This window comes from Quercus suber, unplaced genomic scaffold (genome assembly GCF_002906115.3).
Source record: "Quercus suber isolate HL8 unplaced genomic scaffold, Cork oak 2.0 scaffold_144, whole genome shotgun sequence".
Taxonomy (NCBI): Eukaryota; Viridiplantae; Streptophyta; class Magnoliopsida; order Fagales; family Fagaceae; genus Quercus; species Quercus suber.
The window spans coordinates 1,264,059-1,279,683 of NW_027069605.1; the positions used below are offsets into that span (position 1 = coordinate 1,264,059).

A 15,625-nucleotide genomic window follows, 5' to 3' on the forward strand; every position below is an offset into this window, starting at 1 on the left:
ACCATCACCCCTTCATCAACCATAACTTGTCATATAGGCGAGTTATGGACAAAGTTGTAGTTTTAAGTGTGACACCAAAAATTTTCAATTGTGATTCTAGCTGGAAAGGGTACAAGGGTAATAATTTTTTTTTTCTTTTTCTTGTTTATCAAAAGGATTTTTTTTTTTCCTCAAAAGGAAAAATGCTAGATGTCCTTAACAAAAATGCAAACATGTAGTTTATTTTTAGGAAATCATACTCCAAATTAGTTGTTTATACCCCGATTTTGCACCTTAAGTATGATTGTTAGTTTACAAGTACAAAGTTATTGTAAGGCGAGGGGTAAGGGTCAGGATTCAAGTCTGCAGGAGGTAGAGTTTCACACACTCGAGTTCAAGTCTTTGCTAGAATAGGATTACTATCATATATTAAAAAAAAAACTTGGAAAGCCCTAATTGAGATGAGTAGTCAATACATATAGGACAACATTTAACCCGAAAAAAGGATATAAAGTTTCTATCTCACTTTTTGAGTTCCACTTATGTTTCATCAATCATAATTTATCATATATCTATTTAAATTTTCTTATAAAATAATTTTAAGTTTAAAATTGAAAAAAAAAAAGTAAAAAAACCATCCACATACCGTGATTGGTAGAGCATAAAATCGAATACAAAAGGGGATAAAAGATTTGTGGAATACAAAAAGTGAGGTAAAAGATTTGGAAGGGGGGGAGGAATAATATTGTCGTGATTTTTTTTTTGCTTTTTATTTTAGATAATGTGATTTTTTTTTCCCTATAAAAGTTAAAGTAGCTTTCTTTTTTTCCATGAGACTCATAAATGTAGGTCCAAACTCTATGATTGGTCACCTTTCCTGACCATATTGTCTGCCCAAGTCAAGAGAAAATCTTAAATGTTTTATTATATCGATAATATAAACTCTCTCACAAATAGAGATGGTGCAAATAATGAATTTTATAAAAGTTTTAACACCACTTTTAAATTAAAAATTTGTCAAAATAATCAATTCTTTTTTTTTCTCATAATTTTTTTTAAAAAAATAATTTATAAACTAATGCCCTTAAGATATTTATTAACATTTTCTCTTTTCTTATCCAAAATATAATTAAATTCAAATAACTGATAAGGATCATATGATTAGTCTCTATCAAGTACCATAATCCTTAAGATATATTGACTTCCTATTTCTTCTCTCTAATTCCACCGTTGATTGCTATCATCTCCTTAATTCTTTCTCACTTTCAAATTCCTTGTTTCTCTTTTCAGTTTTTACTGTCGAAAAGTTGGTACGTATTACAAGAAGTTTAACTAAAGATCCGGTTGAAATTGTGCTCAACCATTGGTCCTCCAATGTAAGACTGTAACCCAATGTTTGCTTTACTTATCACACTTGAAATAAAAGCTTATGGGAAAAGAAAACACATGCTAGCACTGTGTTTTCCTTCTTTGCAAAGCTAAGCCTTGGGACACCATTCTGTACTATATATGATCTTTGATATACCAATTGCCTCTCTTGAACTTGGAAACCAATCAACCATGGCAGACACAAACTCATTCGTTTTCGCAGCAACACAATCTCTTTCTTTTTCCTCTGGTAATCAATTCATCTCTCTCTCTCTCTTGCAAAGTAGCAAACTTATTGTAACAACGTTTACTATAATCAGGAACCATTGATGTCAAAGACAAAAGAGACAGTCGGATTTGTAGAGTCACAAGGAAAGGTGGTAAAACTAGAAGTCACTCTTTCGGGACTCACACAGTTTCTTCTGCAACAAATCAAAACTTGTCAAATTACACTCCAACTACACCGTTTTGCAATCCCTTTTCGTTCGCTACTTCATCAGTTCTTCCTCATACTACTCCCGGTAATTTCAATGCTTGCGTGTATTTATTTTGTATACAATTTTAAAACTTCTTGGATTATAATCATTATGTTTTTAAATTTAGGTCATTCTATGGTTTCAACCTTTATGTTTAGAATCATGATTAAAAATTTAAATTTCACAATTAATTTTAGAATAATGATTGAATTCATGGTCATTGCTAGATTGGGAAATTTTAACTCAAAAAAAAAAAAAAGATTTCTCACTCTTTTATTTTTCATATAAATATAAAATTTGATAATTATGGTAAATACTAAATTAGTAATAGGCAATTATTATGATTATGTTTGCATATAAATATAAATATTAATTTTTTTAATAGGTATGTTTAATTTCAAAGGCTAAAAAATCAGTGATGAGTTAAACTTTACATACCAACCATGTATTTTTTTTTTTTTTTTTAGTAATATCTACTTTTTTTTTCTACTTAATCTTAACTAGTCACATATCACTATAGAATATATATTAAATAAAACTATATATATATATATATAAATTTAAGTTATACCAAATTAATTATTGGTCCACATAAAAAGAATTAATTATTGGTAGTATGGTACATTAATTTTTTATGATTATTTAAGACTATTAAAATTGGTGTGTATTGTAGAATTCTTTTTTAAAAAATTATTATTTTTTCTAAAATTTTAAGATTTTGGGACGATTAGACGATATAGCTTTGTTAGAATAATATTTAAATAATTAATTTTGTATAGATAATTTATCATGGTGTAGAGTATGATGAATGTAACCAAAAAAGAATGTAACTTCAAACTTGTCACTTTTCTAAATTTCTAACTTATTTAAAAAGAGACTGCATATGAGTTAATTTGTCTGAACATTAAACATTGCGATGCAGAAAAAATGGTTGAAGTAGCAGGCTCAGATCACGCAGAGAATTCAGGAAAAGACAGTGGACTCAATCAGCAGAACACCCTGAAAGGGATAGAAGAAAATTCTGAACCAGTTTCATATCCACCTTTACCACTAGTACGCATTTCGCGAATCCTGAAAGGCATTCCTCACAGTCCTCATTTTCTTCAGCTTCGTAGCCACTCTGAAGCAGCAAGAAAGAATTTAATGGCAGGGTGGGATCGAGCATTTGAAGAAACAGTGGAAGAAATACATTCTTTGACAGCAAATGACTTCTGGGTCAGAGCCAGTGAGCTGTGGAAGACTATGGAGGAGCTTCAGAGTTTGGGCTACAATGTGTTTAAGCTGAGGAAAAGGTTGGTGGAGTTAACAGAGGTGATGGTGCAGCAAAAGCTGTCTCAGTTGGAGATTAGGAGATTGAAGGTCAAGGCTGAGTCTCATAGAATGGAGATGAGTAGGTTGGAAAGTGTTATTTTGGGCCTACAGATACAGGTTGAGAAAGAGCAGGTTGCTATGGTGGAAGTGCTTAAAGAGGTATCAAAGATGGAAAATGAGTTGCCCAAATTTGATAGTGGCTTTGCTTCTTTAGCCATGGGTCCTTTGTAATCTACCATTTTTGTATGGTGCTAGTTGAAGTAATTGGGTTTTGGTGTCTAGTACTAGTAGTTGATGAGGGTCTCTACTTTTGGTGGACTTGGAGGTCTGGTAGAGTGAATGTGTTTTGGGGCTTATACAAAAAGAAAGCCCCTTATCCGTGGACCGTATCCAAAGAGTTAATACTAATGAGGGATTATTCTTTACTTTTTGGGCCACAATAATGTTGCATTTCTTTATTTATTTATTTTTAAAGAGTTTTAACTTATAGCGTCATCTAATAATGATAATTTTTTTATCATTAAACTAAAACTCCAATAAGTTTTGGTGTACTTTGTCAAAACTCATAGAAATTATGTAACGACCCTCTTTTTTCTTCTTTTTTTCCCAAACTCATATAAAATGTACGAATGTTACGTACGTAGCACTCTTCACTTCATAATGGATTAGCTCCCCTCTGTAATATGGGCTACATTTCTCTATAACATCCAAGCCCAATGCAGGCCTTTAACATAGAAAAGAAGAAAGGGCCAGGGCTTCGTATTTTCGTTGAAGGCTTGAAGCCTAGAATCCTCATTATCATGTCAATGTCTATCACACACGTTTTCATATTGAATCTCAGTTGAAGGACTTGTTTGTTTATTGTATTTCTGAGAAAAAAGACCAATTAATTTGAACTAATGAGAAGAATTTGAATAAAATAAGATGATGATGAGACAAAACTTTGTGTGTTAAACGTTGAGAGTTTTACTGTTAATAACCCATACTCAATAATTTGGATATCTGTCCTCACAACAATGGAAAAGAAAACAAAAGACAAAAAAAAAAAAAAAATAAAACTCCAATAAGTTTTGGTGTACTTTGTCAAAACTCATAGAAATTATGTAACGACCCTCTTTTTTCTTCTTTTTTTCCCAAACTCATATAAAATGTACGAATGTTACGTACGTAGCACTCTTCACTTCATAATGGATTAGCTCCCCTCTGTAATATGGGCTACATTTCTCTATAACATCCAAGCCCAATGCAGGCCTTTAACATAGAAAAGAAGAAAGGGCCAGGGCTTCGTATTTTCGTTGAAGGCTTGAAGCCTAGAATCCTCATTATCATGTCAATGTCTATCACACACGTTTTCATATTGAATCTCAGTTGAAGGACTTGTTTGTTTATTGTATTTCTGAGAAAAAAGACCAATTAATTTGAACTAATGAGAAGAATTTGAATAAAATAAGATGATGATGAGACAAAACTTTGTGTGTTAAACGTTGAGAGTTTTACTGTTAATAACCCATACTCAATAATTTGGATATCTGTCCTCACAACAATGGAAAAGAAAACAAAAGACAAAAAAAAAAAAAAAAGTTGAAAACTGCTGTGTTCACACTTTAGTTAGTGTAAAGAAATATGCTTTTGTAAGGAGAAAAGAAACGAAGATAAGAACAGGACGTAAACGAGTGACTCAATCAGGTAATGCCCTCCCGTTTCCTTAAAAACTTTTCCAAAAGTTGGTCTGTCATCATCTTATAGATGTGTAAAGGAATTAAAAGCTTTAAAAAAACAAAAAACAAAGATTGATATCTATGGCAGGGATTGTAACCTTTTTATTCTAAAGATAAGTTGTGCATTTGAAGGCCATATTCAATGGGAAGAGCATAACAATGACTGCCTCCCTTTTCTTTTCTTTTTTGGAAAACATATGACTGCCTCCTCTTCATCTAAAATGTATCTTTAAATTAAATATAAGAAATTTAAAGGGATACAAAATGTCTTGTAAAAATTATTATTAAAACTTTAAATGTTACTAACCGTGAAATGAACTCTCTCTACTTCAAGTTAATTTGACAATTTGAGAAGATCCAATCCGGTGAAATTGAAAACGACATTAAATGATTTTATTTACAATTTGGTCTTAAAGGACTGTCGGTGAGGGGGATGTGTTGGTCCTCCATATTTATGGTGAAGAATAGCAAGTTCCTTGGTGGATTCAAAATGTATGCAGTATAATATGTCATTGGCAGTTGGACCATTTTGCTCCTTCCCAACTCAAAAGAATAACTTTTTTTTTTCTATCATCTTTGGTTTGTCATTGTCTTTGTGTATCCCCATGCCAATGATTAGCATAACCCATAGATGCAATAAATAAATAAACGAGGCTTGATAAGAAGCAATTCAGAGTATGGTGATAAAGATGAAAGCTACAAAAACCAAACACATGGAAACAACTTTTTCAAGCCACCATCCACGTCAACAAGGGTCCCAAGTTTAATCCATTGTAATTTGACTAGTCAACCCTATAAGAGAACAAAATTATGCAGCAAAACGACATACAAGTTATGGGTTCAAGTGAATTGAGGAAAGAAAAGAAGAAAAAAAAAAGAGCCAGTCAAAGGGGGCATAATATAGATTATTAATCATAATCATACAGTTTTGTATTCATGTGACTCACATGCTAGGGAGCTGGATGCTAGACAGAAGTTTGTCAATGTGCAAGCCATGTGAAGCAGATACCTCAATTCAGTGCTCCACAAAGTTTTAGTATTTAGAAACCTACCACAATTCACAAAAACCAACATTGGAGATCTTGCAAAATATAAATGTACTTTCTTTGCATTCCCTTGGCATCTTTTGAACATATCTTCACTTATTAAAAGAGAAGGAATCAAAATTACTAAAGAAACATCACCATTCACAATACTGTAGATTAAACAAAAAGAAGGGGAAAACACAGCACACCACATTAGGAGGAAATGCTGATGCTCCTTATGTATATAATACATGAGTGACATTAGTGACTTCCAGTTGGGGCTCGGACGGGGCACTGATAGCACTTGGCAAAGAGTCCAAAAGTGTCAACCTGCCTGATGAAATTGGTCACGCTAGCCCATCCTCCAAATCCAAAGCCAACTACCAGCACCCATATCACTATAAATGTGTTCACCACATACACGGCCGTCCAGCTAGGGAGGAAAAATGGAAGCTTCTCAGCCGCATTCTGCATACACGAAAGTTACTCCATTAAATATCAGAGGACTAGAAAAAGAAGTGTACTATAAAGCTTTAGGCATAATTTGATTAGCTAATTGCTAGTATTTCTGTTGTTTTCGAGAGCAAAATACTTTAAGATTTTGCATAAACAATTTTAAAAGAAAGTACTTTCAAATTGTTAATCTAATCTGTACTTAATTAATTACATTTTATCTTTTATTTATAACCTGAGTCTGTTCCATGTGTTAGATTGCAGTCATTGGAAGCTGTATTTTCGACAAAGACTGATGAACTAAGTAGGGTCAACACAGATATAGTTATTAGATGGCTTGGCCCAAATAGCATTCCAAGACGTAAAAGTAGAAATGTGATGGTATCTAATAACTGAATGACAAGGAGATGCCACCAAATTCATCTTTGTCTCATAAAATTCCCAAAGAATTATTGGGGCTAGAATTTGGTAATGATACTGTAAGTCACTTCAGAGCCAAAATTGAAAGCTGGATTCATATGCAGATTCCTTAAATCAATTAACTTTCCCCTTTTATTTTCTCATTTTAGGTAACAACACCCTTTGATTTTGTATCCTCACATATTTGGATTCTTCCATGTGCTCCCTAGTAGACAAATTGTGAGTGTAAGAAAGGCAAAGCCATAGAGAGTACTGTATGCCATACACAAATTCTGAATTTTATTCCAAGAAACGGTGTAAAACTACAGAGTTTCCAATATTTTCAGAGGATAAAAGAAAAAGGGTTTAGAATTGAAGTTCTAAAGAATCTTAGAAAGTAATTAGTACTAACATTGACACAATGACTAATTGACAGGCTACCAGAAAATCTATAGCCATAACCCCATAGATTATAGTTAGGTAGGCCCTGATTTTGTGATTAACAGCTCATAGACCCAGCATGGATCCCACTAAATTCCTAGGAAGTCAAAATTAGAACCGTGTCTAATAATTCAGTCAATAAAATTACCTGAACAAGTACTAATAAACACTAAACAGCAATTAGGACCCAACATAACTGTCTAAATGACCAATATGCCCCCCCCAAACACACACACACACACACACACATCAACATGGAAACTATTTGGTTGGTCACCATGTAAGCTACAAGCATGTGTATCCATCACATTTGTTATAGTCATTATGGGTTCAAAGTGAGGCAGGTGGTAATGCACTAAAGAACTTCATGGTGGACTAGACAATGCCAGTTGGATAAGACTAAGAGTGGTCACAATGGTTAGAAATGAAGATAAGAAGTGGAGAGATTGGACCATTTTTACCTGTCTGGCTGAGGCAGATCTGAAAGTTAACATATGTGCTAAAGAGGGGATGATGTAGACGGTGAAGCTGACCAAAAGAGCCCCCACAGCTGAGTTAATTGGACCAAAGAAAGGAAATATAATGGCCAAGAACCATATTGGTATCACCACAGGCAACCGCACCAGTGCTCTCAAAAATATGCTCTTTGTGTCATGCATTCCTATAACTTTCTCCCACACGAAATACAATGGCGTACATGCGAACCCAAATGTTATGAACTGCCAAATCACACATGTAATACATTAGCTCAAACATGTAAATTTTGTACAAGGAAAACGTCCGATTTTCGAAGAGTAATGTTAAGAATACTACAAATTTTAACAATAATTCTAACAAACTTATGTGTTTACAATTACAAAAAAAGTAATTTTGACATTTATTTCTTATGTTATTAAAGTGAGTAAGTGACATGACATCAATTACATTGATTGTCATTTTAGATTGCAAGATTATAGTAAAATTAATAGCTATTTTAGTATCATGTTATGGGTCATGTTTTTACAGATGTCCTTCGGACAATTGTTAATAAATCATAATAGAAAAGTTTTGACACCACTTTTATAGGAATTATAAAAAAGCTGTCAACAACATTTATTTTTTAATCATTTTCCCAATAAAATGTTTCTAAAAATAGCTCATAAACTAATGCCTTATAGTAAAATTAATAGCTATTTTAGCATCATGTTATGGGTCATTTATTAAATACTACCAGTTAATTAGTGAGTATTCACTGAGGTCTTTCACGTGCATGTCTCTACTATCTAGCAGCAATTATAGCTCTGTCAATAAAAACTCTATGCAATTCCTTAGTAACATTAGGCTAAATTAGTACATTAGCCTAATTTTGTAACAACAATTTAGTCATATAGGGAAAATGTATGGACCTGATGAATGAGCATCAAAATGACTGCAGCGTCACGCCATGCATTCCGGGGAAGGAGAGCGAAGGCGTTGGAATGGGTGAGGAGCTGGTCACCATAGGCCCAGTACATAGCGGCAGAAGATGGAAGAGTAAGGGTGAATACATAGAGAGTGGCAATGAGATATATGTACTTGAATTTCTGAGGCTTCCACATTGCATGCATGATTTCCCTGTAAATAGCATGATCCTAGAAAGTTTAGTTCCACCCATCACACATGCCAATTATCATATACAAATTCCCTCTTCCTTCAATTTTCCCCCAAAAGATTGATGAAGGCTTTTTTTTTTTTCCTTATGTAAAGTTACTTACGGATCTACCAATCAAATAAATGAATAAACGATGATGTATTAAATGGAAGGTAAAGTGAAGATATGATTAAAACTATTACTTGATATAATACCATGATAAACTAGCACTTGATCCCAAAAACTTAATTTGTTAGAAAGTAGTTTATTTAATCATTTAATCGTTGCTATAAAAATGAGAGACAAGAAACAATGAGTGATATCTAATTTGAGATGACAAGGGAATATGATAATATATATATATATATATATTTATATTAATATTAATACTTTGAATTTGACCAGGATTAGAAAGATAAAAAAAGGAAGAGAGACAGAGGACTGAGTTAATGTCAAATCTTAAGCACTTGACCTGACTTGATCCGGATACAATGAATTAAGTGTGTGGAACACTTATTAAAATTTTACAAATATTATGGATTTCAATAGAATCGTATCAAGTCCTCATAAAGAAATAGAGAGAAAGATTCACTATTTTATTAAGAAACCCCCTTAATTGAATGAACTATACAGAACCACCCACTTGGAAATATTTAACGCGCGATTCTTGCTACACCCATTTATAATGGCATAGCAATTTTTAATGAAAGCCTACTGACAAAGCTTTTGAGATCAGTCATCAGTATTAACTATTAACTCAGGGCAGTAAGACCAGATCCCATGCTATGCTAACCTTTATTTTATTGATGGAACCTCACTTTCACTACCTATTATAAACGACAAAGCATAGGTTTTAAGTCAATCAAGATCTCTCTTTTCTTTTTCCTTTTTTAAGATTATAAAAATATTAAAATTACTACTAACTTTCCTTAAAAAATAAATATACAAATTGATGTAACGATTCATACGAAAAATATCATATTAATAATATTAATAAAGAAAATTAATTATATTTTTGTAATATGTTTAAAAATCAATGCATCAATTTGTAAAACTAAATTTATCCCTAACGTGAGATCATTCTATTTCCCAAAAAAAAAAAAAAAAAAAAAAACTACGTAGAGTAGAGATCATTAACGGGTCCAACAAATAGTTTGTTTCATAATTTTGTCTTTTTGAGTTTTTTTTCTCAAAACCCATTAATGCCCTGCTAGTTTCTTAAAGGAACCGCCATGCAATCAATTTTTAAAAATTACATTTTCTATTGTGTTTAAAAATTAATATATCAATTTATAAAATTAATTTCACTCTTTTTTATTTTTGTGAAAAAATAACTCTTTTAATATTACTTAGCCTCCAAACGTGCATTTAAGATTTAACTACATAGAGATCATCAATGACTCAAATAAATAGTTTGTTTCATAATTTTGTAGAAGGCTGGTGTCTAGTGAAAGTTTTTACCGTACACAAGCGGGTCCTTTTTCTTATAACCCATTAATGGCCTGCTAGCTTCTAAAAGGAACCGCCATGCAAAGAATTTCTACCTTACATTTTCTCTGATTTTTTGAAAAAGAAAATAGCATTATATATGATCTCATAAAATAAATTATAAAAAAAAAAAAAAAAAAAAAGTGAATTGAATCAAGGTATCAAACTCACACAGTGACGGCGTGCCCGCCGAAAGTGTACAGTATATTGGTAGCGCCTGTGAAATACAAAACCAACTTTTTTGGGCCAGAGTGTGTTACACCCTCAACCTGTAAACCAGTTAAAAAAAAAAAAAAAAAAAAATCATACGTGAATAAAATGAGCAGCTTAAATGATTAAATCAAGCACACAAATAAAAAATAAAATGTCAAAACTTAGGAATAGGCATAGCCATAGGTGTTGTATTTTAAACTTTTCAATTAAATTAATTCAATCATGTGTATTATTAGGTTAATTCAGTACAACCATATATTTTATTGACTTATTAGTCAATGCAATTCCATATAATTATAACTTTTGGTTGAATTTAATTGAGAAATCTAAGTATAACACATAATAAACAGTACCCAGAAACTAGGCAAGTCCTAATTACCTGGCCATTGGCAAGGGCTGCAACAGTGAGATACCAAGCAGTGTATGTGGTCATTCCAAGTCCAAGAAAGGACCAAATCCTGTAGTTGTGGAATGAGGGTATGAACACTGTGGTGGCACAGCAAGCTCCAAAGATATAAGTCCATGTCCTCTTGTCTAAATGGTCATCTATGTAGTATATGTTACTGCAAAAAAAAAAAAAAAAAAAAAAAAGGGTAATTTAAGCACAACCCATTTCTTATTATCCCTTTGGAGTTAAATAAATTGAAGGAAAAGAAATAAAAAAAAGAAAAAAAGAAGACCTTGCACAAGCTATAAGCTGAATAACAGAACCAAATAGGAGAAAGGTACAGTTGAAGGCCAACCCAACGGCTTTCCAGTACGGACCCAATAAACCATCAAGCACTTCAAACCACTGTCCAAATATTCAAAAAGGGTTATTAAAAAAAAAGAGGTCATTTTCTGCATTGAAATTCAGACTGTAAATTTGACTTGTGTGGAAATTGTATTACTTTTGGTGATTGATGGTGGTGGTGTTGAAAAACTTACCTGGATGACATGGTTCTTGAAGCTGACATTCTCTTTTTCCTTTCGACTCCGGTACTCAACGTATAGGATACTGATCAAGTAAGCAGTCCAGCTTCCCATCAGACCATAGAAGATTTGCAGTAAAATCCCTGAAAGCATACCATTTGAGAGAAAGAGTATGGCAGTGTTAACAGAACCTGAGCAACCTGTATAACCAATAACCAGAAAACCAATCAAAAGCCAATCTTTTCATGACAAACTAAAGGAAAATAGTGTTATGAATCCAAATTATGATTTGGGTTTTTTTTTTTTTTTGGTATTACTTGATTGGATGCACAGCTGAACCAGGCATCATAGACAGAACCACCATGCCAGAGAAGGCTTTTGAGCCCCAAACCAGACTCATTTGGCATCTCTTCATCCCTGTCATCATGTTGAGTCAAGTTGGAGCTTGAGACCATGGCTTCCTCTGCTTGCTTCTGAGGCAACATTTTTTACAGACTCAACAAATAGATCTGCAACATATATTAAAAGTAAAATCAGACAAAGCTCAAAACTTGAACCCCAAGAATATTTCTTTAAAAAAAATAACATTTCTTGCTACTTAGAAGACTAGAAGATACCCCAAATCTCAGTCTTTGTGGCTTTGTGCTTGAGAGGTCAGTCACAACTAGTAGGTAATTTATACTGTGAAAAGAAGAGTGAGCCAGCAACACTTTAATGACAAATGTGTGACAGTCCGCAATCAGCTGCCTTCTTTAACTGCTCAAGCAGCATAGAAATTGGGCTTTATCTCGTTTTTTTTGCCTTTTGAATAAACAAAAATGAGTGAAGGGTAACAGAACTACGACTCTTTTATTGGTTTGGCTGTCTGTTACAGCTTTGCCAAGTAAATTACAATCTGTGTAGAGTTGTAGTGCATTGGACTCGTAAAAGTCACACACAATTCCAATATTGTCAGTCAGTGTCTTAATTGTCACACAACCTTATCTCTCTCTCACTCACTCGCTCACCTAAACAACTTATTAAATGTGGCTTTATCCGGAGGAATAGGCAAGACAGAAAGAACCTAATAAAGAAAATAGTGCCACTATCTCGAAAGGGAAACTTTGAGTTGGATACAACGAAGGAAGAGTGAGCCAAGGTAGTTGGTTCTTGGAGCTTGATTCCTGGGCTTTGAGAAGCGAGATCTGACAAAAAAGGAGGACCTGAAAGAGTGAATTAGGGAGAGAGGTACTTTTGCAGTACAGAGAGCAACCGTTGATGCTAGTCTTTAAGAAACCGAGAATACAAAGTGAATACCACACAGCACGAAATCTTTATGTTTCTTTCTCTCTTTTAACTCTGTCTCACTGTGTTTTCTGTTAGCAGTTGCTAGCAGAGATCTTAGGCTTAGCTTCTATCAATGTACTTGTTCTCCTATTTTCTTTTCTGTTTTCTCACTCTCCTCTGTCACTTTGTCTCGGAGAGTATGCTATATAAAATGGTTAGATTACCCTATGGCTCTATGTACAGGGGCAGATCCAAATCTTAGTAAAATAGAGGGCAAATTACGTGGTTCTTGGGTTGGCTAAAATTTAAATTGCTTACTTGTAGTTTAAAATTCGAATTTTACTTATTTGAGGTTAATTTAGTTAAATTTTCATTACTCACTTATGTTAAAAACATGGCTAAACAATATAATTTTGTTTCACTTTTATGCCTCTCTCCTCAAAAAAACATAAAACTACATAAAAATACAAGATCAAATAAGATTAAAAACAATCGAGCGAAACACTTGTATCATAGAATTTCAAACCACAGACAGACAACTTAAATTTCAATCAAACCACAGGAGAATAAGTTGTAATTTTACCCTAAAATAATTATGAGAATTCAATTTCCCAACTCTTTTCACATTTTTTGCTGCTTTTTTTTTTTATTCAATTATCACAAATCAATGGCTGAACCAGGAATTTATAAGAGCCAAACATAATATTAGGCGATAATTTTTTTTCCCTCTATGTATATATTAATTATATCCGTACTAATAGTAATATACATACAACTTAATAATAAGAACCCAAAAGTGCACTATTTTTGAATTAATATATTTTTTTATTTATTTAAAGAACGAGTCAGTAGTCTTAAACTTGTCCTTGAACCTAAATTTTTAAAATTAATTTATCACCCATTAAATATAATGACTAAAATTTAAAAAATACTAATAATTTAAAGATTGCTAAACAGAAGAAAAAAAATCATTCAAATTTTAATACATTAAAAAAATCTAATAAACTACAACCAAATACATGTTACATTATTTTATTTATAAATTAAATTGTGTGTACCCAATATATGGTTATTGGGCTCAACCTCTACTTGGGTTCACAATCTATTTGTATTGTGGGCTTTGGGTTTCTACTGTGGGTGGCCCTATGCTCGGTGACCCAAATACACTTCGGTTTCTTTAAACCCTTCTCTTTACCTCACAGAGTCGCTCCTTTTCCCTCTTGGTTTAGTCACTCTTCTCTTTTCGTTTTCTCTCTAGAATTCCCAACCAACATTCCTCGTTCTCTTCTCCTATTTATAGGCTAAGATAAGTGGAAGTGTCATGATTACTCCCCCTTACTAGTGCGAATGGGGGTTCAATTCCATATCTCAAAGTGGTTGTTCCATCGGAAAAGGTGGTAATGGCATTGGAACTAATTCCCACCTCTAGAAGCCCGCTCAGCAGCGATATTCTTAAAGGCGCTATCAGCCAGCCGAGTACAGGGTGTCTCCGAGCAATAACACATCCGACCAGGTTAGAGAGAAGGGGCTTGCTTCGTATATCTACGATGTGCAGCCTCATTTAAGCTTTTGGGCCCAAGTTGGGCCTGAGGCGTCTGAATCGAGGCAAAAGGTCCAGAGTGGGGACGGCCCAGCCCCGTACAAGCCAGGGGGGCTTGTGGCTAAGCCCCGTACATAAATGATAAAAAAAGTAGTATATTTTAATAAGATACATTTATAATGTTATGATATATTGATTTGCAAAGGTACAGTGTTATATTTACACAATAATACATTGTCTAATGCGTGTGAGTTATAGGCTATATTGTGTAAATTTTTACACTTATTGATGTAAGTGCTCTTAGGGTTTGGTTTGCATCCAATGTTTTAATGCACTAAATACGACATGATGTGGGCATATGTCTATTTCATTTTTATTACTTTTATTATACATCAATGGCATCATGTTATATTAAAACGAGTCATGTTACAGATGCTCTTAGAACAATTTTAATAAACTATAATAGAAAAGTTTAGACACAACTTTATGTGAAATATAAAAAGTTGTCAATAACTTTTTTTTTTTTTCATTCTATTAACAAAATGTTTCTAAAAAAGTTTCTAAAGGATATTGGTTAACATTTCCCTATTAAAACTTGTAAAAAAAGTTAGAATATAAATCAATTTCATCGTTGTTTTTTTTTTTTTTTTTGTTCTACTAATTATGGTATGCCATCTATACAAAGTGAAACACAAAAATATACAAAGAATTTTTACTGATTAATATGATCTAGATTCTAAAAATAAGGTAAAATGATCTCGACCCATCCTATTAATAATCGTAAAAAAATGTTCCTTCAAAAAAAAAAAAAAAAAATCGTAAAAAATGTTGTGTCGCAATCCATGACAAAGTGATTTTATCCTCCTGCTCCTGTCATTCTTAGTCTTAGGCCACAGCATTTTTTACCATTAGCAAAATCATATTAACCCCTTTTGTTTTTAACGAGAATCAAGAACATATTTACCTGGATGTCTCATTTATTTCTATTTTATTGTGTCTCAATCATTCAGATAGGTAACTGTGTGAAAAAAATAATTATACCCCTAGTACTACTCTATTCACAATTCCAATCCTTGTAAGTCGTGTCCAATTATTCTAGGACTGTGATGCTTAATAACAGGACAGCTCGTACAAAATGAAGTTAGAAATCCGAGCCACCTCAACCAGTAAAAAAAAAATAATAAAGGTTAGAATATAAACACATGGAAAATGAAAAGTGAAAAACTATGTAATTCCGATCTTTATTCTTTAGTGACCACTATTCTTTCGGCAAAGACATACTGTCTAAGTTGCGAGTCACTAACCCCAGACTGAATGAGCATTCCAACTCACAAAAGTTAGAAAGTTTGAGTTGTGATAAAATGAAAATCCACCGCAGAGGAAACAACAAAATTTTGTTTGAAGATTGGGCTGTCTCTGTTGAAGAT

The 15,625-nt window shown here is 33.0% G+C and overlaps 2 protein-coding genes across 2 annotated transcripts; one reads left to right on the forward strand and one right to left on the reverse strand.

Moving 5' to 3' along the window:
- Positions 1-1,323: 1,323 nt before the first annotated feature.
- On the forward strand, positions 1,324-3,559 carry LOC111984744 (uncharacterized). Its single transcript, XM_024016361.2, has 3 exons — positions 1,324-1,597; positions 1,668-1,868; positions 2,746-3,559. Exons 1-3 carry the CDS (start codon positions 1,489-1,491, stop codon positions 3,363-3,365), a joined length of 930 nt encoding a protein of 309 aa, XP_023872129.1. The 5' UTR covers positions 1,324-1,488; the 3' UTR covers positions 3,366-3,559.
- A 2,375-nt stretch (positions 3,560-5,934) lies between these two features.
- LOC111984781 (auxin transporter-like protein 1) lies at positions 5,935-12,857 on the reverse strand. Its single transcript, XM_065776898.1, is given in 10 exon segments — positions 5,935-6,345; positions 7,632-7,889; positions 8,556-8,763; positions 10,439-10,536; positions 10,860-11,043; positions 11,161-11,273; positions 11,408-11,550; positions 11,553-11,592; positions 11,710-11,901; positions 12,010-12,857. Coding segments are annotated over 9 exon segments (1,419 nt in total). The 5' UTR covers positions 11,878-11,901; positions 12,010-12,857; the 3' UTR covers positions 5,935-6,138.
- Between the last annotated feature and the right edge of the window lie 2,768 nt (positions 12,858-15,625).